General features: G+C 40.6%; 1 protein-coding gene across 6 annotated transcripts in view; it reads right to left on the reverse strand.

Annotated features, from left to right (window-relative positions):
- The window catches only part of ARMC8 (armadillo repeat containing 8), a 109,825-nt gene that overhangs the window by 12,138 nt on the left and 76,717 nt on the right, over nucleotides 1–20,970 (reverse strand). For 4 of the 6 annotated variants that reach the window (XR_826901.1, XM_010858232.1, XM_010858230.1 and 1 more), the window contains 8 exons: nucleotides 14,979–15,061; nucleotides 14,586–14,667; nucleotides 10,807–10,893; nucleotides 8,443–8,535; nucleotides 8,051–8,092; nucleotides 5,975–6,124; nucleotides 4,495–4,590; nucleotides 671–766 (listed from right to left, as the gene is read on the reverse strand). Coding sequence is in view for 5 of the 6 variants with exons in the window: in XM_010858232.1 (XP_010856534.1) it covers nucleotides 671–766; nucleotides 4,495–4,590; nucleotides 5,975–6,124; nucleotides 8,051–8,092; nucleotides 8,443–8,535; nucleotides 10,807–10,893; nucleotides 14,586–14,667; nucleotides 14,979–15,061 (729 nt within the window). In the remaining variant the exon portion in view is untranslated. The remainder of the gene's footprint in view (nucleotides 1–670; nucleotides 767–4,494; nucleotides 4,591–5,974; nucleotides 6,125–8,050; nucleotides 8,093–8,442; nucleotides 8,536–10,806; nucleotides 10,894–14,585; nucleotides 14,668–14,978; nucleotides 15,062–20,970) is intronic. The other 2 variants (XM_010858233.1, XM_010858231.1) reach the window with 1 other exon arrangement.

A 20,970-nucleotide genomic window follows, 5' to 3' on the forward strand; every position in this document is an offset into this window, starting at 1 on the left:
TTTCATGCATTGGAGAAGGAAATGGCAACCCACTCCAGTGTTCTTGCCTGGAGAATCCCAGGGACGGGGGAGCCTGATGGGCTACCGTCTATGGGGTCGCACAGAGTCAGACACGACTGAAGCGACTTAGCAGCAGCAGCAGCAGGAGACACTGACAGAATGAAGAGAGGAAGCATGTCTAACTTCCAGATTTTGGCAAGGGGCAGTTTCTGGTGATGACAAGATCCCGGTAAGGCTTTGGCAGTACATAGCTGAGGTGTCTACAGGTAGGTAGCAGATTATGATTGAAAACAAACTGGTCAAAGAATAAGAGCCAGAGGTACCAGAGACTAGAGGGTTCATCTGCACAGGATTGAAGCTTTGAGAGGGAAGACAGGATTAGGGGCGCTGAGAGAAGGCCAAGGGCCCAAGTTCTTCACTGCGTAAGAAGGCTGCAATCAGGTGACAGGGTGAAAAATGGGGTGATGAGTGGGAATACTGCCCAGTGGTACAAGCCTCAAGGGCTTGGTGTTGTTTCAGTTTTCAGGATGGAAGAGGATTTCTGGGATTGGTTATAGAGGACTGTATCCTTTGTTTAATTTCTGCACAATTTATTTCAAGCTAGCAGCGCTACCTGTCCTCGCCTTCTAATGTGCAGCTAGTGTAGAGTCATGCAGGGACAAAGGCCTACCATATAATACTTGATTTTCTGCAGGATGTCATCATTGGTCATAATAAGTTCTTTTGCTGTTGTCCCATCTGCTATGTTGGCTAAGATGCACAGTGTCTGGAAAAGAACAAAGGGCGGGAGGAGGTCAGGAAAGTTCTGAAGGCCCCAGACTCAAGCTCTTTCAAGAACCTGGGCAATTTCCCACCTGTAGTACATGTTCCTGATTCTCACATGTTCCCCTCTGAATGCCCTGATTTCTTATCCCCTAACGTCACTGCCCAGAAAAGTAACCACACCTAAAAAAGTCTGCCTTAGGTAGACGAAAACCCAAATGCTTCAGAGGCTTCTTTCTAGGCATAAACCATCACTGCTAGGCAAAGGCAGCCATGGTCATGTTATCACATAAATCAAAGGGAAAATGTAATTTATTATTATTTTCTTGAAATTTTCATTTTTAAAAGGCACTCTTTACTACTAACCCACAAGGTTTCTTCAAAGCAGTAGTCTCTTGAGTAGAAGCTTTGTAGGTGTTATAACTCCTCCTACCCCTCCTTCTAGATGCTACTTGTTTCCAAGCCCATGACCTTCTAGATAAAGACCTGACCCTGTCCATTAGCCTCATGAGATGAGGACCTCTTGACTTTTTGGAACCCCACCAGAGGAACAGAAAGGGAAGAAAAATGTGTGCAGGAGCTGGTCCAGGTTGGCCTAATGTGCAGGGTGGAGGGAGCCTGTGCCAGCTGGCACTCTTGAGGACGGTGCCCACCTTGGTACTGGAAGAAGAGCCTACTCTTGTCAGCTGTTACATCCTCACAGCCAAACCAGCAGGTAGCAGGGATTAAGGTAAAGGTGAAGGGCCTGTGGCAGGGATATTGAGCCAGTGCCAGCCCCAGCAATTCCACAAACACTGGCCAAGCACCTGTAATGTGCCTGAACTCCACCCACTCCACTGGGCAACAGGCTGAGAGAGGAACAGGACAAACTCCCTAACTCCAAAGGCAAACACACAGTTACATTTCACTGTGGTGCAACTGAGATGAAAGCAGAACTGAGAAAGCACCAAGTCCATCCGTGTGACAACACAAGGGCAGGGAAGGGCCAGGGAAGGTTTCTTGGAGGAAGTGGCACCAAGTCCACGAGCACAGTGAGGAATCTCTCAAAGAAAAGGGACCAGAGGCGGGGATGGGATCTGAATTCAAAAACATTTTCTCCAATTTTAACCTTTTTCTTTGCTAGACTTTAGTTTGTTAAGCTTACAGGTTATAGCTAATTGAAGAGGATGTTTTCTTCCTATGGCCCAAACCCTCAAATATCTTAAAGGGTATATGGTCTTATTTTTCCTGGGTTAACAACACCACAGTGATTAGACTGTTAAGGAGTGAGTACTGAGGTTGTCCCTAGGATACAGGAAACAGAAAATGGACCATTTATGATCCAAGGCATTGGGGGACTATTATTCCAGGGTGCTTAGATCATAATGAGGAGACCCTGATATGCCCCACAAGTGGGAGAGAGATGACCTGAGGAAGATGTCAGATTTCAGTGACCTGAAATCTGGTACATGGTGTGTCTGTCAGAAGTGTTGACAGGCACAACACCCTTGAATTTTTCAGGACTGAGGAGACAGCAAAGAGGAAAAACAGGATTGGACTCTTAACTATGGACAAGAATTTAGACTCACCTAGGGAAGAACTACCTCTCTCTTACCTACTAGGACAAGGGATAGAAGGGAGGATTTCAGGAAACAGCCCTCAGAATAGACTAGGCCAGCAAGATAGGTAAGTGATTCCCCTTCTTGCAGCTAAGAATACACCCATGCATCCTCAGGCTTGTCCAGCATGGCAGAGTGAGCTACAGTTCTGCTCTCAAGCCCACACATTCCTACTGTGAGTATTCTGATGGAGACAAGAAACCAAATCTTAAAGAGACTAAGTTAGTTCTTGGGCCAAGCCTATTTAACACATGAGCTAGGGAGCAGAGATAAAAGCAACACATACACACATCCAAGCTTTCATGTGAACAACTGGAAATCAATGATACAGAGTAGTAATCGGCAAATTATGGCCTGTAGGCTGAATCCAACCCAACCCAATACCTGTTTTGGTAAATAAAGTTTTACTGGAAGACAGCCACATCTACTTGCTTACATAATGTTTATACCTGAATTCAGGTTACAACATCGCAGTTAAGAAGTTGCTACAGAGACTGTACAGCCTGCCAACTTAAAATATTTACCTTGCCCTTTGTAGAAACAAGTGTGCTAAACCCCTGAAATGGATAATGCAGTTTTAGTATGATGCTCAATAGGAGAGGTTAGAATGGAACACTTCTTGTGTTCCTGTTTTAAGGTCAGATATGTTCACTATCTTGATCACAGTGATTGTTTCATGGCATATACATATGTCAACTTATCACACTGTATGCTTTAAATATATGTACCTTATTGTATATTCATATACCTCAATAAAATATAAAAAGAGAATGTATCTTTGATTCTTTTGAGAAGAATTAAACATCTAGCTAAAAAGCAGGCAGTTTAAGCCTCCCCATAGTCACCCACACTTCCCATTACCCAAACCTGTGTGAGTAGGTATCACTGGATTCTACCAAAACACCTTATTGTTGTTGGTCTTTTCTTTTGCCCCCATCCGAATCTTGCCTCACCTTTCTACCTTGCTTCACTTTTCAAGTTAGTGGAATTCCATCTAGGTGAGCTTCTTCACAGACAAATTTCTATGCTCTCCATGTAGAATAGCTTATTTTGACCACTGCGTCTTTATTGTGTTCTAGAAATGAATCTCATTTACCCTAACTTCAGTGATGCCTACAAAATCATAGTTTTTCTGTGTTCAAATTTTGTTCATCACAAAACATAGTTGTTCGTTACTGAATTTCAATAAGAATCACCTAAAATGTCTGTCTAAAATCACTTTGTCAATCTATCACCTTCTTTGCTCACAAATTCCAACAGAGCTCCCCAGTCCTACTACTCTTGCCTCCTGGACTGCTCTTCTGAAGCTTGATGAATTGCTTTAACTCAGGAACACAGAGGGTAAGGAAGTGGGCCCAACTCTCCACAGATGATCCTGGGCAAGTTTCTTCCATACATGTAAGTGTACAGCTCAATGAACTGTGAAATGAACACACCCACAGAGCCAACATTTAAGTCAGCAAGTTGAACATTACCATTATCTCAGATCTTGAGTTAAAAATATGTGTGCAGGTGACTTTTTCTTTTACGACAAAATGTCGTATATACTATGTTAAAAATCTTGTAATAAACCCCAGGAACTAGAGAAAAGTAATTCCCAAACTGTTCCCTAATGAACATACAGCCTCTGTACTTTTATGTCTATCCTAAACTTGCCCTATTGAAACACAACGGAAAGAAGGGGTATGAGATAGAAATAAGGAAGAAGGATGTATGAGAGTAAAGAAATAAAAGATGTCTTCAGCATAAGGGGGTTTTCATTAGGAAGTTGCAGGAATTTGGTTCAGAGCATAGTGATACGGAGGGCTAGAAATGTGAATCCTGGGAGAAGGATTCACTCTAAGATGGTCAGAGGCGTCCATCCCCATAGTGACAGACACTGTATATAGTGCATGACACAGGGTAAAACTATAGACTCTGCTCATGTCTTCTTCCATTCCAGGAGGAAGAATTCTTGAAAAGAGTTTCAGGGATGGTGGAGGGTCTTTTCCTTCAGACCCTTCCTGTGTCTACAGCACTTCTGAACTCAGCACCGTCTTTTGCAACAGAGTGACTCAGGAGGTTCCTAACTACTATTCCTCTTGGTACTCACACTCAAAAGATATTCCTCAAAAAAACAAGGGGGAACACATACCTGCTCTTTGACTTCAATGTTATGCTCCCCTTCCAAAATAAGAGTGACGGCTTGCATAATTTGCTTTCCGTGAGTGCTCATTATTTTATCTATGTGCTGCAAAACAATGGGAAATCCACAATTATCATCTGGAGAACAAAGAAAAAGACAATAGGAAAGAACAGAAGGCTTCCAAAAGTTAAACATTACAGGGCAGTACACAATTGCTTCATAGAGAACACCATGAGTATAGGACCAGAGGCCACAGAACCCTGTTTACAAGTATGTTGTTGCTGTTCAGTCGTTGTGTCCAACTCTTTGCAACCTCATGGACTGCAGCAGTCCAGGCTTCTCTGTCCTCCATTATCTCCCAGAGTTTGCTCAAATTCAAGTCAATTTATTGCATGCTGATGATATATTGTGTTTTTTTTTTTTTTTTTAATAAAAAAAAATTGAAGGTTTGTGGTAACCGTGTGGAGCAAGTCTATTGGTGCCATTTTTCCAACAGCATTATTTTTTAATTAGGGCATGTTAACAATACATTTTCTTCTTAAGACATAATGCTTAACAGACTATAGCACAGTGTAAATATAACTTTTACATGCACTGGGAAATCAAAAAAATTCTTGTGACTTGTTTTATTGCAGTGGTCTGGAAACCAAAACCAGCAGTATCTCCAAGGTGTGCCTGTATTATGTTGTGAAGCTATATTTTGCCTTCAATTTTTTGCTGTTGATGACTTCAAGATGAAGATAGCAGACACTTGGCCTGACAGAATATAGAACTGCAATTACTGAGGATTCTTGAGCCCAAAGATACTAAATAGTAAGGAAGCTAAAAAATGGATTGGGGAGGAGGAGAAGCCAGGGACCTGGAAAATATGGTGTAGATTTACTAATACGCTTTTGGGGCACAAATGTACAGAAAGGACTCAGAACAAAAGTGATGCACACAGAAGGGAACCACCCATGTTTATCTGCCTGAAGGCCACTGACCCTGCTGTTTGGGGAACATTAGAGAACAGCAAGAAAGACCCCACAACAAGGCTCAGCCTCTCCTGCTCTGACATATGCCCACTGCTCTCCAGGCTGACACCTCTAGAGGTCAGTCCAGTCAATGTGGGCAAGGAGATGGCACTGAGGAGTCTACCAAGGGACAGAAGCTCAGGCCCCAGAGATAAGAGATTTAGGCAGATGAGAAAACCCATTCTGGCTGGCAAACCAAGTCAGAATAAAGCAACAAAGGCAGGCTCCCATCTAGCATGTAGGACCAAGAGGGGGAGACAGGACAGGCATGCAGGAGTGGAGGCCACATGGTGAAGCAGCTCCAGAACATCTAGGAAGGTGACAGGTCTAAATATCAACTCCTGGCTTCTTTGGCAAGGGGCATGCCTTGGATCATAACTTCTGGGCAGATGTTGATGGGAGCAGAGAGGCAGGGCAGTGCTCTGTAATGTATATGCCAGGCTAGTTAATCTGGAAACTCGGGTGATTTTACTTACAGGGCGAGTAGAGAGTAGGTTTCTAAGAAGTCCCAATGTCTTCATCAGCACATTCAAATCTGAATCTGATAATAACCGGAAGAGCTGTTCAGTACTCAAGCTTCGCAAAATATCTGCTTTTATTTTTTGTTCAGCCTGAAATGCCATATTCTGGAAGGATTAAAGAAGTTTCAAGAATCACGTCTACATTTGCTTTATTAAATTATATTTTAATAATAATTCTAATAATTTTCAAGTATAAACAGAATCTGCAGAAAATCCTTAAGGATAAGCCACATTATTTTTATAATTCCTGTTAATCACCTATAATTCTGTCTGTCAAGAGAAAAGTTAACTGTCACTCCTATACATACTCCTCAATGAGAAATACGACCACTTTCTGACATGGCATCTTCATGTCTTAAGACTTCTCAAATAAATCCAAAACCTACTATTATAATTTTTAAATTTTCATTTATTTAGTTCAATTTATTTAAACTACAAAAACAAAACAGTTCACCCATTTCTCCCACCCCCACCCCCACCTCTGGAACCACCAATCTGTTCTCTGTATCTATGAGCTTGGTTATTATTTTCGAGAATACCCTTCTGGCTATCAAGTTGCTTTCCGTGTACTTCAATAACAAAATGACTGCTAACAACTATACTGTGACAAGCACTTTGAGAAAGACTTAAAGCTACTCCTCTATTATGCATGAAATAAACAGCGGGTTTTGTTAACTTTACTGGCACAAACCACCTACTGCATTCACAGTTCTCTGGTACTGCTGATATGGCTGGCCAAACCATGCAGGAGGTTCTCGGGGGCGGAGGGGAGAGATGTACCCAAGACCAGCAGCCCCAGATGGCCAAGAGCTATTTTGCTCCTTTTTCTCCTTTCTGGACATATTATAGATTACCCTAGCTTAACCTGAAGCTATAACAACATGTCTGAAGGGAAAAAAAAAGGCAAATTCCAAATAATTCATAAATCAACTTCTGGTTTAAATATCTCTTGTAAACTAGAGACTTAATATAATATGTGGTTATTGCCCTCCAGGAACTTTTTGAAATGAAGGATCCAAGACATATGAAAGATGAAATTCTGAATATAGGCAACATGTCAGAGCAAAAAGAGTACTGGGTTGGGTGTCAAGAAACCCAGGCCAAAGAGAATTCCAAGGTTTTATATTCTGTGAATGAGAACATAACAGCTGGTAATAAGGAGACTGATGAGAATAAGACAGTTAATATGAATTTGAAGAGTGGGCTAAGTTTAGTTTTCAGCATTAAAACTGTACTTGTCAGAGAGCCCTCAAATGAAGTCCCATTAGCCACTGAAGTGACAACCTGGGAAACAGGGAACAAGTCTACCTGGATATGCATATTCCAAAGCAACCTCTTCTGTGACGGGAGCTGAAACCACGAGCGCAGATGAAGTTCCTGAAACTATAGTGTAAAGGGAAGTGGAAACTGGGAAACGAAATTTGGGGGAGTGTCTCGAGAAAAAGCTTGAAAAGGAGGCTGAGTACAAAGTGAGGGGGAAAAAAATTCCTGGGAAAGAGTTTCAAGAAAGAGAAGTCCAAAAGCTGTTAAGTTAAGAAGAAAAATAACTGAATCTGATACACTCAGTGCTTTCCTGAAAGACGATTATTTCCATCCCAAAATTTGGGTGAAAAGACAGCAGACACAGCACAGTACCAGAGGATGAACATGGGCCGGGGACAGGCCCAGAACCCGTTTCTAGCATATATTAGCTGTGAGGCCTTAGATGATTCATTTACCCTCTAAATTCCATTTTCTCAATTGCAAGGTGAATCAATACCAATATAATGTAAAATAAAAATTACAGATAGAAAATATAAACTCTTAGCTTAGTTTCTGGCATATTGGATTGAATTATTAACTGCTATAATTATGTTTAAAAAACTCATGTAGAATTATGATTTTCAATTTCAATAGATTTTATTTGAAAAAATTTTAAGGAAAAATGGTTTTCTGACTTCATAGTTACACAGTTTTAGAATTCAGATTATTACAAGTTATTCACTAGAAACTGCTAAGAAATTATTGAGCATGTATACCTAACTCTCTTACCTTGGGCAAGCTGTTCAACCACTCTGTGCTTAGTTTTCTCATCTGTAAAATACGTATACTCTAGCTTACTTCACAAAGACGTTTTAAAGGAGACACAAAACCACCCTGCAAAGTACGTAGCTCTACACAGATATCAATGAGTTCATGATGAAGAAAACTTTTTCCCCCAAATTCTACTTTTCTTAATAAATAGGAGAACCAAGGAACACAGTGGCCATGAAACTTGCTTATATTCAAATCTGAAAGGTGAATGAAATCTTTTAGGTCCTAGGTCTTCATAAAACTGAGCCAAAAGAGTTAAGATTTTAAAAAAAGAAAATTTCAGACACTCCAAATAAAACATTCTTTAGTTTTAACTTCAGTAACTGCTTTCTCCTCTTTGTGAAACATACCATTAAAGCCCAAATTCCATTCACTCGTAAAGCAGGATTTTCACTTTGGGTTAGTCCACAAAGTAGCTCTACAGCTCCTGATTCTAAAATTGGCTGTGATTGGAAAGGAGAAAAAACAGTTTTAAAGACAGGTTTGTAAATGAAGTGTATATAATATACACAGCCTGGCACTCTGCCTACGATTTCTTTCCTCCTGTTACCAATTCCAAGCAACCTTCACAAGGCAGGGAGTGAGGTGGCTACAAAAATCACCTTGAGAAGGGCAAGTGTAGGGACAATGACTCTGTCACAGATCCAAAAGCCAAAGTAAAGCCTGTTGTCTCCTTTTTCCCTGTAGTCCTGAAAGACTCAGGAGATACCCCACTTCTGTGTACGTTCACTCTTGCCCTTGTGATCTGTTACCTAGTTCCACACGCTCCCTGCCCTCCTTTGAGACAGCCACTCCCTGCTCTGCGGCAGCATGTGTGCCAGTGTTCTTCACAAACTGTGACTACGAAGTGACATGGTTGGTTTAGAACAGAACTAACTTCCTTCCAAATTGTTAACCTTATTCATCAATGTGCTGCAGAATTCAGCTTTTGGAACTACTTTCAGGACTACCTATCAATTATACAAGCAAAATAGTCTTGTACTTTTATAGTCAAGTATAGGTATAAATATTTAGTCAAATATTTTAGGTATTAAATGTGATACATTTTATACCTAAAATAGCATGTGTTAGTCTGATGACTTGCTTTATTTATGGTATTTGGCTGAAAATAGGTTTTGATAGTTTCTAAAAAATTCAAACCTTAGAGGACTGATTTACCATCACCAGCGAATGCTTGAAAGGTCTATTTTTGAAGTGGGTTCTAGAAATGTCTTAAGCAATTCAGACTTGCATACCAAGACAAAGGTCAGTGCCTTTCAAGATGACATATTTGAAGAAAAATACACTTTACTAGTACAAACTGTAGTTAAAAAAAAACTTTTTATTTTAAAATAAGTTTAAACTTACAAGGTAGCAAGACCAATTTAAGGAACTTCCATATATTCTTTTTCCAGACTCACCAATTTTTAACATGCTGCCATACTTATCATCATATCTTGCATTCTACACACCCATATCCACATTATTTACCCTTTTTCTGAACCATTTAAAAGTAGAATGAAAACATCATGCCACTTTACCCTGAATACCTCAATGAGTATTTCCTAAGATCAAGGATATTCTCTTAGATAACCATAGAACAGTTACCAAATTCAGAAAAACTGATAGTAAAACAATACTTTTATTAAAACTAGTCCATATTCCAGTTGTGTCAACTAGCCCAATAAATGCTTATACCATTTCCTTCCCTTCCAGTTAAGAATCCAGTTTACTTTTAATACTAAAAAATCAATCATGTTAATGACTCTACACCAGAGCCCATCTACCTTCCTTTCTAGCTAAATATTCTGAAAGTAGCTGTTCAGGATGATTAAAAGTGTCACACTGACTGCAACCACATCATCCTCAGCAGAGAGAGGTGCTCTGGTGTCCTATCCTGCCTCCCCTTCTTTCAGAACAACTACCAGTCTCTCCCACTTTGTCCCAAGATTTCCGCTTGCTGAATGACGGTCTCTGAACCACCACCTCATTACTAATGTCTTCCTAAACACCAGTCAAAAGTCTGAAGTATTACAGTGCAGGAAAGAAATTCACCAAAATGGGACACTAAATGCACTTAGTAACGGATGGTGTCCAAACCTAGCTCGTGACTAGGCAGACCAGAGACATTTCAACACTGTAAAACTAATTCTATCAGGTAACCTCTTCCCTTTATTAAAATTTATTTCCATTTTCTCTATCATAAAAACAATGCATGCACAAACAATGTATAAAATGCATATAAGGGGGAAAAAAAATCCCAAATGTAAACCCTCCCTAAATAAGTACCATTAACATTAAAAAGATTACTTTTCAAAATAAAGCTTAAAAAAAAAAAAAGATTACTTTTCAGTGCCAGCAGTTATCTCCTTGCAATGCCATGTAATCTTGGTTTACAAAATTGGGTCTTAATTTATTCTTTAGTAAATATAATTTGAAAATAGTCTATTACTTGTGTAATTATTTTCTATATTTACAATTTTAGACAGTTCAGATTGACTATAAGCTATAATATCTTTGAAATAAGCTGCATATGCCAGGCAGAGAAGGGCTAACAGGGAATGACAGCTATATTTTAAAATTAATTTAATGCCCCCCAACATCTAAACATCCAAACAATTCAGAAGTAGTGTTAAACCTCGAGCCTCAAATTTTAATGTCAACTACTGTGAAAATTATTTAACTAAGCTCTAGACTGGGCAGAAGTCATCTAGGAAGAGAAAATCAACACTAACCTCTTTGCTTGGAGAAAATTCAAGAAGGAGATTACATAGCATGGACGATGCTACTACTAGGATTTCATCTGGTGCATTTTGTAAAACCTATGGAATTAAAAAAAAAAGGATACTATTAATAGTTTGCAATCGTGCAGGTGAGATCATCAGAATAAATGAGAACAAAAACAATTTATCTTTTAATCTGATTTCTCATCTTGGAGAGAGAGGAAAGATCCACCTGACACTGAGTGAGACTTCACCTAGTGCTGTCATGATGACTGACCAAGGCCCTCAGGTCTGTCTTGCTGGAGAACTACAGCTCACTGCTACATGGAAAAGGAGACAGACACGAGTTAGGATGGGGTGCTCTGGTTTGAAGACCAGAGAACTGCTCTGAGGCAAGTTAACCCAATTGATTCCACCACATCAGGCACTTAGGAAACCACAGAACTGCCCGAGGGCCTGAGCCTTTCCATTGCTTCTGGAAGGACCTGTCTGAACAGGAATGTGGATGGATCAAACTATGACACAGGAAGAGCAAGGTGAAGAATTGGTTCTCAGGACTGGAATCACATGGTCCTGACCGTCACTCCTCCACTTATTAGACGCGTGAACATAAACACATTTCTTAACCTGTCTGAGACTTCGCAACACTTCCTTGATGGGAATATTTAAGATTAAATGTCATTTGCTGAATAAGGGAAGTGGCATAGCATGGACGTAAGAACGCAGAATGCCTGAATGCAAATTTCAGTTCAATTACGTAATAAGTTTCTGAATTCCTTGCCTGTAAAATGAGGATAATAACAGAGTCTGCTTCAGGGATTTGTATGAAAATTAATATATAAAAAGATTTTAGAGCAGAAACTATCACACAGTAATGGCTACATAAAAATAAGGTTTTAAAGAAGGTAACTCCTTGCCATAATTGCTATCAGACACAATATCAGACTCATACAAGTTATACAGCAAACTATCATGGACTCTTGCTGAACTTAGAGAAAACAACACAGCATGATGACAAAGGTTAATTGCTGTTAGCTATTATTAGAACCCCTTCCTTCTAGATTCAAAGAGAGAAGGCTTCATAAGCACCACCAGTTATATGCCATATCCACTTCAAAGAAATCCTTTGCACTTGGAATCAGACCAGGATCAGGCTTATGACCCCAAAAGGAATCCTAGGAGTTCTAGTTACACAAAATGAAAATGGATCATTAAAAAAAAGAAAAAATTTGGAGAGTTAAATGATTATCTGCTTTCTTCAGCTAAATCAAGTCTGAAGTTCCCATGTTAAGAACAAACAAGAATTACAAAATCGAAGCAATTCTCCTAAAATACTGTGTTTTAAGTCTCCTGTGAATTGTTAGCTGGGTGATAAAGATCAAATCTCATATACTATGCTGGCCAATCTCTGTGTTCGCCATAATCTACTCTAAGACTCTGTTCACCCTTCCCTTCCCTTGCCATGTCCTTCCTACATCTCTATCCATGCTTTAAAGTCATCTTCTTCCAGAAGCCCTTCCAAAAAGAAGTCATTCTATCTTCCTGAGTCCACTGCTATTGTCTGTGACCTCTCTTAGGGCCCGTATTACTGTCCACTATTCAAATTCTTTGTGCAGCCCTGCCAATCTCCTTTCCTACTTACAAACTAAAGCTTTTTGAAAGAATAATCTATAATAATATCTATAATTTATCCAGGCCTAAGTGGCACTGCACAAAGTGGGCACTCAAAGAACGCTTATGAATTAAGAGAAATAATGATTTTCCAAAATTATACTACTTAGAATCATTGGTTGAAATAAGTGAATGCCAAACAAGGCTTTAAAAAGTTGCTTTGTTTCTTGTCTATGTGTTCAGGAATTTACAATAATATGAATTCAGGGTAGTGTATTTTGGGAGGAAGGGACGTTCTGTGTCTTGTTAAGAAAAAAAAATGACTTTCAAAATGTGTATTTTGTAAAAAAGAACCATTAATAAATAGTTACTACTTGTTTCACAAAGTTGCTTTACTTTTATGATTCATTTTAAAAAATATTATTTGTTTTACAGAGATTCATGTGCTTTTACCAAGTTTTATTCTCAAATTAGATAACACTAAATGATAAAACAGAAGACATGCTAGAAAAATTCAAGAAATTCTTGAAAGCATTTACTCAGTACAGTATCAGATATAACATACGAAATTTAGAAGCTGACATCCAACACTGACCAAATAGAATTTCACCAAAATAAGAACAAAAAATAATCCACAAATGAAAGTTTTAGTTAAAACTGAATGCCTACTCTTCTATAGTTTGCTAATCAACATTTAAAAACAACAGACAAGAAAAAGGGGGAAAAGAATCAATAGACATGCAAGCAATCTCTGAACTAAAAAAAACCTAAAAGTACCTGAAATAAATCACTCATTTACTTTCAGGGATTTAATACTATACTTTAAATGTTCAAAACAGTAATAGTTTGATGGTAATTATACCCACATGTACCCAAGTGCACAAATCCTTTTAGACTGCTCACCCAACTTGTGCCCAGGCAGAACTAGTCAGAAACCACTTCTGATTCATATGATAGAGGGGTACTAAGCTGAGCAATCAGAATGAGCAATGAGCAATAGCTCCAGAGAAAATATCTGGAAGCTATTTTGGGAAATAGTAGAGCACTTAAAAAAAAATCTTGAATGGACAGAATCAATAAACTAAGATGAAGCTGCTACAAAAAAAGGTGCAATCTAAGAACAAGAAAGAGTGGCAACAGTAAACTCCCTTTCCTGGGGAAGGCACTGGCCCAACCCTTCCAGCTGGTGCCCGCCTTCCACCCGGTGCCCACGGCGCACCCTCCACCACAGTCCTGAAGGCGGCTCAGTCCTCCTTCACACACCACACGTAATGTTTCTGCTCTTCAGGCTATTCCTCTCTAGGAAATCCTCCTGCCTTCCTTCTGCCTTCAAAGTCACTTTATAATCTGACAGAAGCCTCCCCCGACTATTCTAAGTCTACCACACAGAAGCCTCTACTGTAACTGAGGCTTTAAGCTGAGGGCAAGAGCTCTGTAATACAAATTTTTGGTAGACTTACTGTGCCCGGAGGCTTTCACAGTAGGTACTAAAAAGCAAAACAAAAAGCAAAAAACTTAGACAAAAAAAATCTTCAGATCAAACGCAAAGTATACAGTTGCTTAAAAAAAAAAAAAAGAAAAAAGATGGTGAGACCACAGTGACCTGTGGTTCTGTAATGTATGAGGGATAACATTATTAGCAGAAACCTGATAAATATTCTAAGTCTCAATTCAGATAATTCTTTCACCTAAACCACCCTTTTTTGTGTGTGTACCCTCAAAGGAAAGACCTTTAGGTCTTAACAAAGAAGTCTTTCTGGAATGGAGAGGCAGGAAGTAACAACTTTTTAAAAATATTAAGGGAGTGCCAAAAGACTAAGAACAGGTTATATCTGTAAATGGCTGATTCCTTTCTTTTTTAACAACTAAAAATCACAAAGATGACTCCGGATCTAAGTCTAAAGTGTAATACTAGTCACGGAGGAAGATCCGATGAATAACTGAAGTTTTATTTAATGCAAGAAAGCCAGGTGTGGACTTCCCTTGTCACACGAGATGCTGACCTCAGAAACACAGTCCGCCTGTTCTAAAGAGGCTTAGAACATAGATCGGAGGAGGTAAATGTTCACAACGCTTTAACATAAAAATCAGACACACTCCTAAGTCAGGGAGAGCTGTCAGCTACCTTGCCCACTAATGGCTCTGCGGGAATAGGTGTGGACTTGATGTTTTCTTCTTACCTTCATTAAAGGTTTCCACACGGCATGATCCTGGAAACTGGTTCGAAGCTGCTGCACAGATCTAGATAAACTGTGCAAACATCTACAAAGAATAATCAAAATTAGCTTCACAAGAAGCCAAAACTTTTCCTTTTAAAACACACTGCTGGGCATTGCACAATTACTAATATACATTTCAAGTTTATCTACACACAGCGTTAATTCAACTACTTCAGGACTTCATGGGCTTTTCAAGCTAGTTTCTCTGTTAAATAGTGTTACACACTGTATGAATTCACCTGAGAATACTGTCAAGTAACATTTGGATTCTGTGCTTACTCGGTGAAGGTCCGGAAAGGAAAAAGGTTAAACACATGGCAAAGGATTTTTATTCAGGCCATTTAAAGCTCATACCTGACGGCAGCTAACCGCACCTTGACACTAGACTCAGACAAGCCAGTCACAATTCGGTCCATCATATTTTCAGTGTCAATGATCTGGAGAAAAAGGTTAATGCTGCATAAATAACAACACGAAGATGACAAACTTCACTGCTTGTAAATGCAAGTATGTTAATGTCCATTTTACGCTTAATGCTGTTTTTAGCAAGAGTTTTGGCCTCTGGAACAATCACTTTGCAGTGGGGGCAGACAGCTGATCAGAAAGGTGTGACTACCCCACCAAGGAACTGCCAGGCGGAATGGTAGGCGTAAAGGGTAGATTATGTTTTCTTTATTTTTAAAGACAGTTAAAACAATAATTACATGTGATAAATATTGTGGTGGTGTTGCATAAATAGTTTTGAGAAAAAGCAAGATATAACTGAACTACCATTGGGCAGGTTCCTGCCAGAGTGAATTTCTCGAAAAATCATGGTCCACACTCAGTCCTTAAGAAATCTGTGGGTTTCTGACAGAGCCATCCTGTGGCCACTCTCTTACCAAGCAAACTGAAACTAAGCTAAATATTTAGAAAAGTAATCTTTGCCAACTTTCATTGTAGCACTAAGTCCTGCTACTTGTAATCATTACAGTCATGAAGCTTTATTATTTTTTAAATTTAGGAAAAAGAAAGCCTATGATTTTCCAATGTAGAGGCACAAAATAGTATGTGGAAGAAATTAATTTGTGTGGTCCTATGAAAAAACAGCATATTAGAAAAAAAGCTAATGCAATCACAACACAAATATTAACAAAAACAACTACTATTTGTTGAGCACTTCTATGTGGCAGGCATTGTGCTAGTAAGTATGTTACATTCTGAGAATTAAGCCTTTTGTAGGCATTATTATTCCCCATCAGCACATTAGGAAATTGAGGATTCTAGATAACTGAGAGTTTGCCTAGCATCACAGAGCTGAGATAGGAATCCAGGCATCAGACTCTGGAGTCCTCATGCGCAGCCACACTTGTAATACTGCCATGGTTAGAGAAGGGGTGGGTCTGTGCTCATCAGGTAGCTCCCAGTGCGGGCAACACAACTGGAGTCATTATTTTCACCCGGGAGAACACCCGGTTGGGCAAACACGTACAAAGATCACCTGTGGAGTTTAACAAATTCCCAGGCCAATTAAATCGGATTCTCTGTGCTGGGCCCAGGCACCCGTATGTTTTTAGAAAGCTCCTCAGAGTCCAGTGTGCAGCAAGGTTGAGCGCCACTGACCTAGGCTAAAATGAGAGGCGTTAGAAGCCTGCCCTCAGAACAGGACAGGATGGGAAATCTCAGGATGTTCAAGCCAAACGGGACGAGAAGAATTGAAATGAACGGTGCCTGGGGGAAATCTCAGGATGTTCAAGCCAAACGGGAAGAGAAGAATTGAAATGAACGGTGCCTGGGAGAAAGACCATCGACTATTAAGAACAGGCAACCACACTGCAGTCATAGGGCAGGAGGAATGCTCATTTTAAAAAAGAAAAAAAAAGTAATGATTTGCAGGTTCCAAAGTGGCTGATGAAAACTTACATGTTGATCTATTTCTCAGCCTAGATCAGACCTCATCTCATCCTTACCTTTGTGCACATCCGCCCTCTGTCCTCCCTGTCATCTCCAGCCCCTGAACACCACCCTTCTCACTGTCTATCAACCTGACCCTCATATATCTTCTCTTTGACCTGGATGTCATGCTCAGATACTCCACATATTAATTAGACTCCTTTCCACTGTCCTCCCACCACTCAGTTCTGTTGCAGATCCCAAAATGCTGACTATTTACAATAGCTAGGACATGGAAGCAACTTAGATATTCACAGAAAGATGAATGGATAAAGAAGATATGGTACATATATACAATAGAATATTACTCAGCCATAAAAAGGAACAAATTTGAGTCAGTGGTAGTGAGGTGGATGAGCCTAGAGCCTGTTATACAGAGTGAAATCAGAAAGACAAAAACAAATACTGTATATTAACACATAAATATGGAATCTAGAAAAATGGTACTGATGAAAACTATTTGCAGGGAAGCAGTGGAGATGCAGATGTAGAGAACAGACTTGCAGACATAGCGAGGAAAGGAGTGGGTGGGACGAATGGAAAAAGTAACAATGACATATACATTCTATTATGTGTAAAACAGATTACTAGTGGGAAGCTGCTGTATAGCACAGGGACCCCAGCCTGGCACTCTGTGATGGCTGAGAGGGGTGGAATGCGGGGAGGAGAGAGGCTCAGGAGGGAGGCAACTTATGTATACTTAATGGCTGATTCTTGTTGTTGTATGGCAGAAACCAAGAACATTGTAAAGCAATTTTCCTCCAATTAAAAATAAACAAACAAAAAACCCTGCTGATATTAGAATAAAAAACCCACCAACCCTGCCTGCCTGGTCCCAGGGCATGCCACCCTGGCTCACGGTGGGCCCACGAGCCTCGCACTCCGCTGCAGGAGACACCGTTTTTCTCACAATGTTTATCTCCTCCTTCTAGTGCTTCTATTCTCCCTCATACCCTCAGTCCTTCTGTGCTCACCTCATTCTCCAGGGACACTGCTTTCTTTCTGGCACACAAGTTGCCTCAACTTCCTTCTTCTCATTAACATGTCTCCATACTTTTCTTCACTCCTGTTGAGGCTGGGTACTTCCAGCTCAAAGCCCTTCTCGCTTCTCCACTCCTCTTCTTCAATCTTTACTCTGCTCTACCCCACTGAGTCCCCTTCCTACGTCTGCCCCACTTCCCATTCCCACTTCTATTTAAAAGACGTAAGTGCCCAAACTTTAGACTTTTCACCCCTTCCCTTCCTTAAATGGACATGCATCCCAAAGCTCTGTTCATCCTCACTCTACATAAATGAAAAGGCTGTGACTTTGAAATCAGCTTGATATGGATACTTCCTTTTCCTGAACTTTAGCTTCATATTCCTAACTGCCTGCTCAATGCAAACTTAGTTTCCATGAAATCTAACCCATTATGTCCCACACTGAGTTATCTTCCCTCCTAAATGTGCTCGTTCCTCATGTCTGTCTCTGTCACTCTGTTAAAGGTGTTATTATTCTCCCCATCACCCAGGCGCTACATTTGTTAATTCTGATTTCATCTCTTCCTGAACACCCAATCAAGTGATTTTGCACTCTACACCTTTTATTCATTCTCTTACTGATCTCACTCCAATAAACTTATTAGGACCTTATTATTATTTCTTTGGGATTACAGCCTTTCCCAAGTTATCTCATCTTCTGTGCTACAGCAACTGTCAAAGACTGCTTGACTGACAGGTTCCTTCAATCAAGCACTAGCCACTGTTCTTGACAAAGGCAAGGCCAAACCACGGGCCTTCGGCACGGGAAGGAAATTAAAAGTTGGGGCAAAACTCTGGGCACTGAACAGCTAGACGCAGAAGTCCGAAAGCTCCTCCATGACTTGGGAAATAATTCCTACTTAAGAATAACAAGGGATAACTTGGGAGAAACAGTTCCCTGTATTGAGTGTAATCACATTACCAGAAAATAAAGTGTTGAGGGCTGGGAAAGGCGCAGGGGCAGGGACACCTGATTACGCTCCAAGACCTGAGAAATACTATTAGACTGGCTCTGCTGCTTAAGAAACCTGGGCACAGTAAATACAGACGTGTTAGAGGCTCCTGGACAATATTTATCGGCCACATCCCACCAAAGATGGAAATCTGCCAAGGCACAGGACAGGTGTAGTAGTCATGTAGACATACAGATCCATTCCTGCGTCTGAGCAACTCGCTTGACCTCTCTGGGCCTTCAGGAAAATGAGGGGATACAACAATAATTATTTTACTTCCAATTCTTTGAAGTTAGGGAAATAAAAATCGTATAAGTCTGTCTGGGCAAAACTGCAGTGATGTTCAGAAATGACATGGGGAGCCAGGTTGGTTAGAAGAGAATGGAGATAGTGCAGGACAGGGGGACAAAATCAGGGAGCAGGCAAGGAAGGGCAAACAGGACACAGCTCCTATTTACATGCCCGCATTTATCTATTCAGCAAATATCTGCATGCCCCCTGAGTGCTAGGCATGGTTTTAAAACTTGAAGATACAGTGATGGAGGAGAGAGAGCCCTTGTTCCCAATAAACTTATAGTGTTGCCTTCCCCGGTCTCCCGGGTCTCTTGAGGAGCCCAGGAAGGAGGCTCCGCTAGTGCCACCGGGCCACGGGCTGCCGCGACCAGGCTGCGGCAGTCGTTAGCCGGTCATGTCGGCCGCCCAGGGCTGGGACAGGAACCGCCGAAGGGGAGGAGGCGCAGCCGGCGGTGGCGGCGGAGGTAGCGGGGCCGGCAAAAGAAAAAAAAAAAAAAAAAAAACTTATAGTGTTGAATAAGCAAGTGCAATCAACTATTTAATGAGTGCCATGGCACTTGAATCTATGTCAGTAAGAGCACTTTAGGAATGACACAAGTCATAGGGCTAAGGCAAACAGAGTGAAATAAGTACAAAAGGTAAGTAGGAAAAACGCCCATTCTTAAGAGTGGGAGTTCTATTATCAACTGGGAAGTGGACATTAATTCAAGCAGAAAATGTTCTGGCTCAGACCAGAGAACACTGGAGAACTGTGCTAGTGGTCAGTCACTGAGACATAGAGTGGAGCTTTGAACTTTCTTTCAAGTTTCCTGGGGGGTGTGATGGCTAACACTTCGGGGATAGAGGGGAGCTTTAAGGTAGATGGAAAACCTCGCTCCTGATTTAGGATATCAAGTAGTAGAACTATCTGGAAGTATATTCCCTTCAGACTATTGGTCATAGTCTATCAACATGTCTGCAGTAGGAGGCCCAGATTTGTAACTAAATTCATCATAGCGGAACCCTCCTAGGGTTCCAGAGAGCCCACTACTTAAGTGTCTGATCTACCTTTTCCATTAAGGTATCAGTCGGGGAGCAAGTGGGTAAAAATGATGCAAAGTCAGAATGTGAATGAATTTAGGTTTCAAACTCCAAAGAGTGCCCTGAGAGGCTACATGAATGAGCAAAAGGATCTAACTGCAATTGTAGCCTTGAGCATACTGAGACATCTATGCAGGGATAAAAGGAGCACTGTAGTGAATACACTAACCAAAATGAGGATTAAAATGTGATTCTGTTCAGTTCAGTTGCTCAGTTGTGTCCGACTCTGCAACCCCATGGACTGTGGCACACCAGGCCTCCCTGTCCATCACCAACTCCTGGAGCTTGCTCAAACTCATGTCCATTGAATCGGTGATGTCATACAACCATCTCAACCTCTGTCACCTCCTTCTCCTCCCACCTTCAATCTTTCCCAGCATCAGGGTCTTTTCCAGTGAGTCAGTTCTTCGCATCAGGTAGCCAAAGTATTGGAGTTTCAGCTTCAACATCAGTCCTTCCAATGAATATTCAGGATTCGTTTCCTTTAGAATTGACTGGTTGGATCTCCTTGCTGTCCAAGGGACTCTCAAGAGTCTTCTCCAACACCACAGTTCAAAAGCAACAATTCTTCAGTGCTCAGCTTTCTTTATAGTCCAACTCTACTGGAAAAACCATAGCTTTCACTAGACGGACCTTTGTTGGCAAAGTAGTCTCTGCTTTTTAATACGCTGTCTAGGTTGGTCATAGCTTTTCTTCCAAAGAGTTAAGTGTTTTAATTTCATGGCTGCAGTCACGATCTGCAGTGATTTTGGAGCCCAAGAAAATAAAGTCTGTCACTGTTTCCATTGCTTCCCCATCTATTTGCCATGAAGTGATGGGACCGGATGCCATGATCTTTGTTTTCTGAATGTTGAGTTTTAAGCCAGCTTTTTCACTCTCCTCTTTCACTTTCATCAAGAGGCTCTTTAGTTCTTATTCACTTTCTGCCGTAAGGGTGGTGTCATCTCTGTATTTGAGGTTATTGATATTTCTCCCAGGAATCTTGATTCCAGCTTGTGCTTCATCCAGCCTGGCATTTTTCATGATGTACTCTGCATATAAGTTAAATAAGCAGGGGGACAATATAC

The sequence above is a fragment of the Bison bison genome, unplaced genomic scaffold, assembly GCF_000754665.1.
Source record: "Bison bison bison isolate TAMUID 2011002044 unplaced genomic scaffold, Bison_UMD1.0 scf7180017864384, whole genome shotgun sequence".
NCBI classification, from domain to species: domain Eukaryota; kingdom Metazoa; phylum Chordata; class Mammalia; order Artiodactyla; family Bovidae; genus Bison; species Bison bison.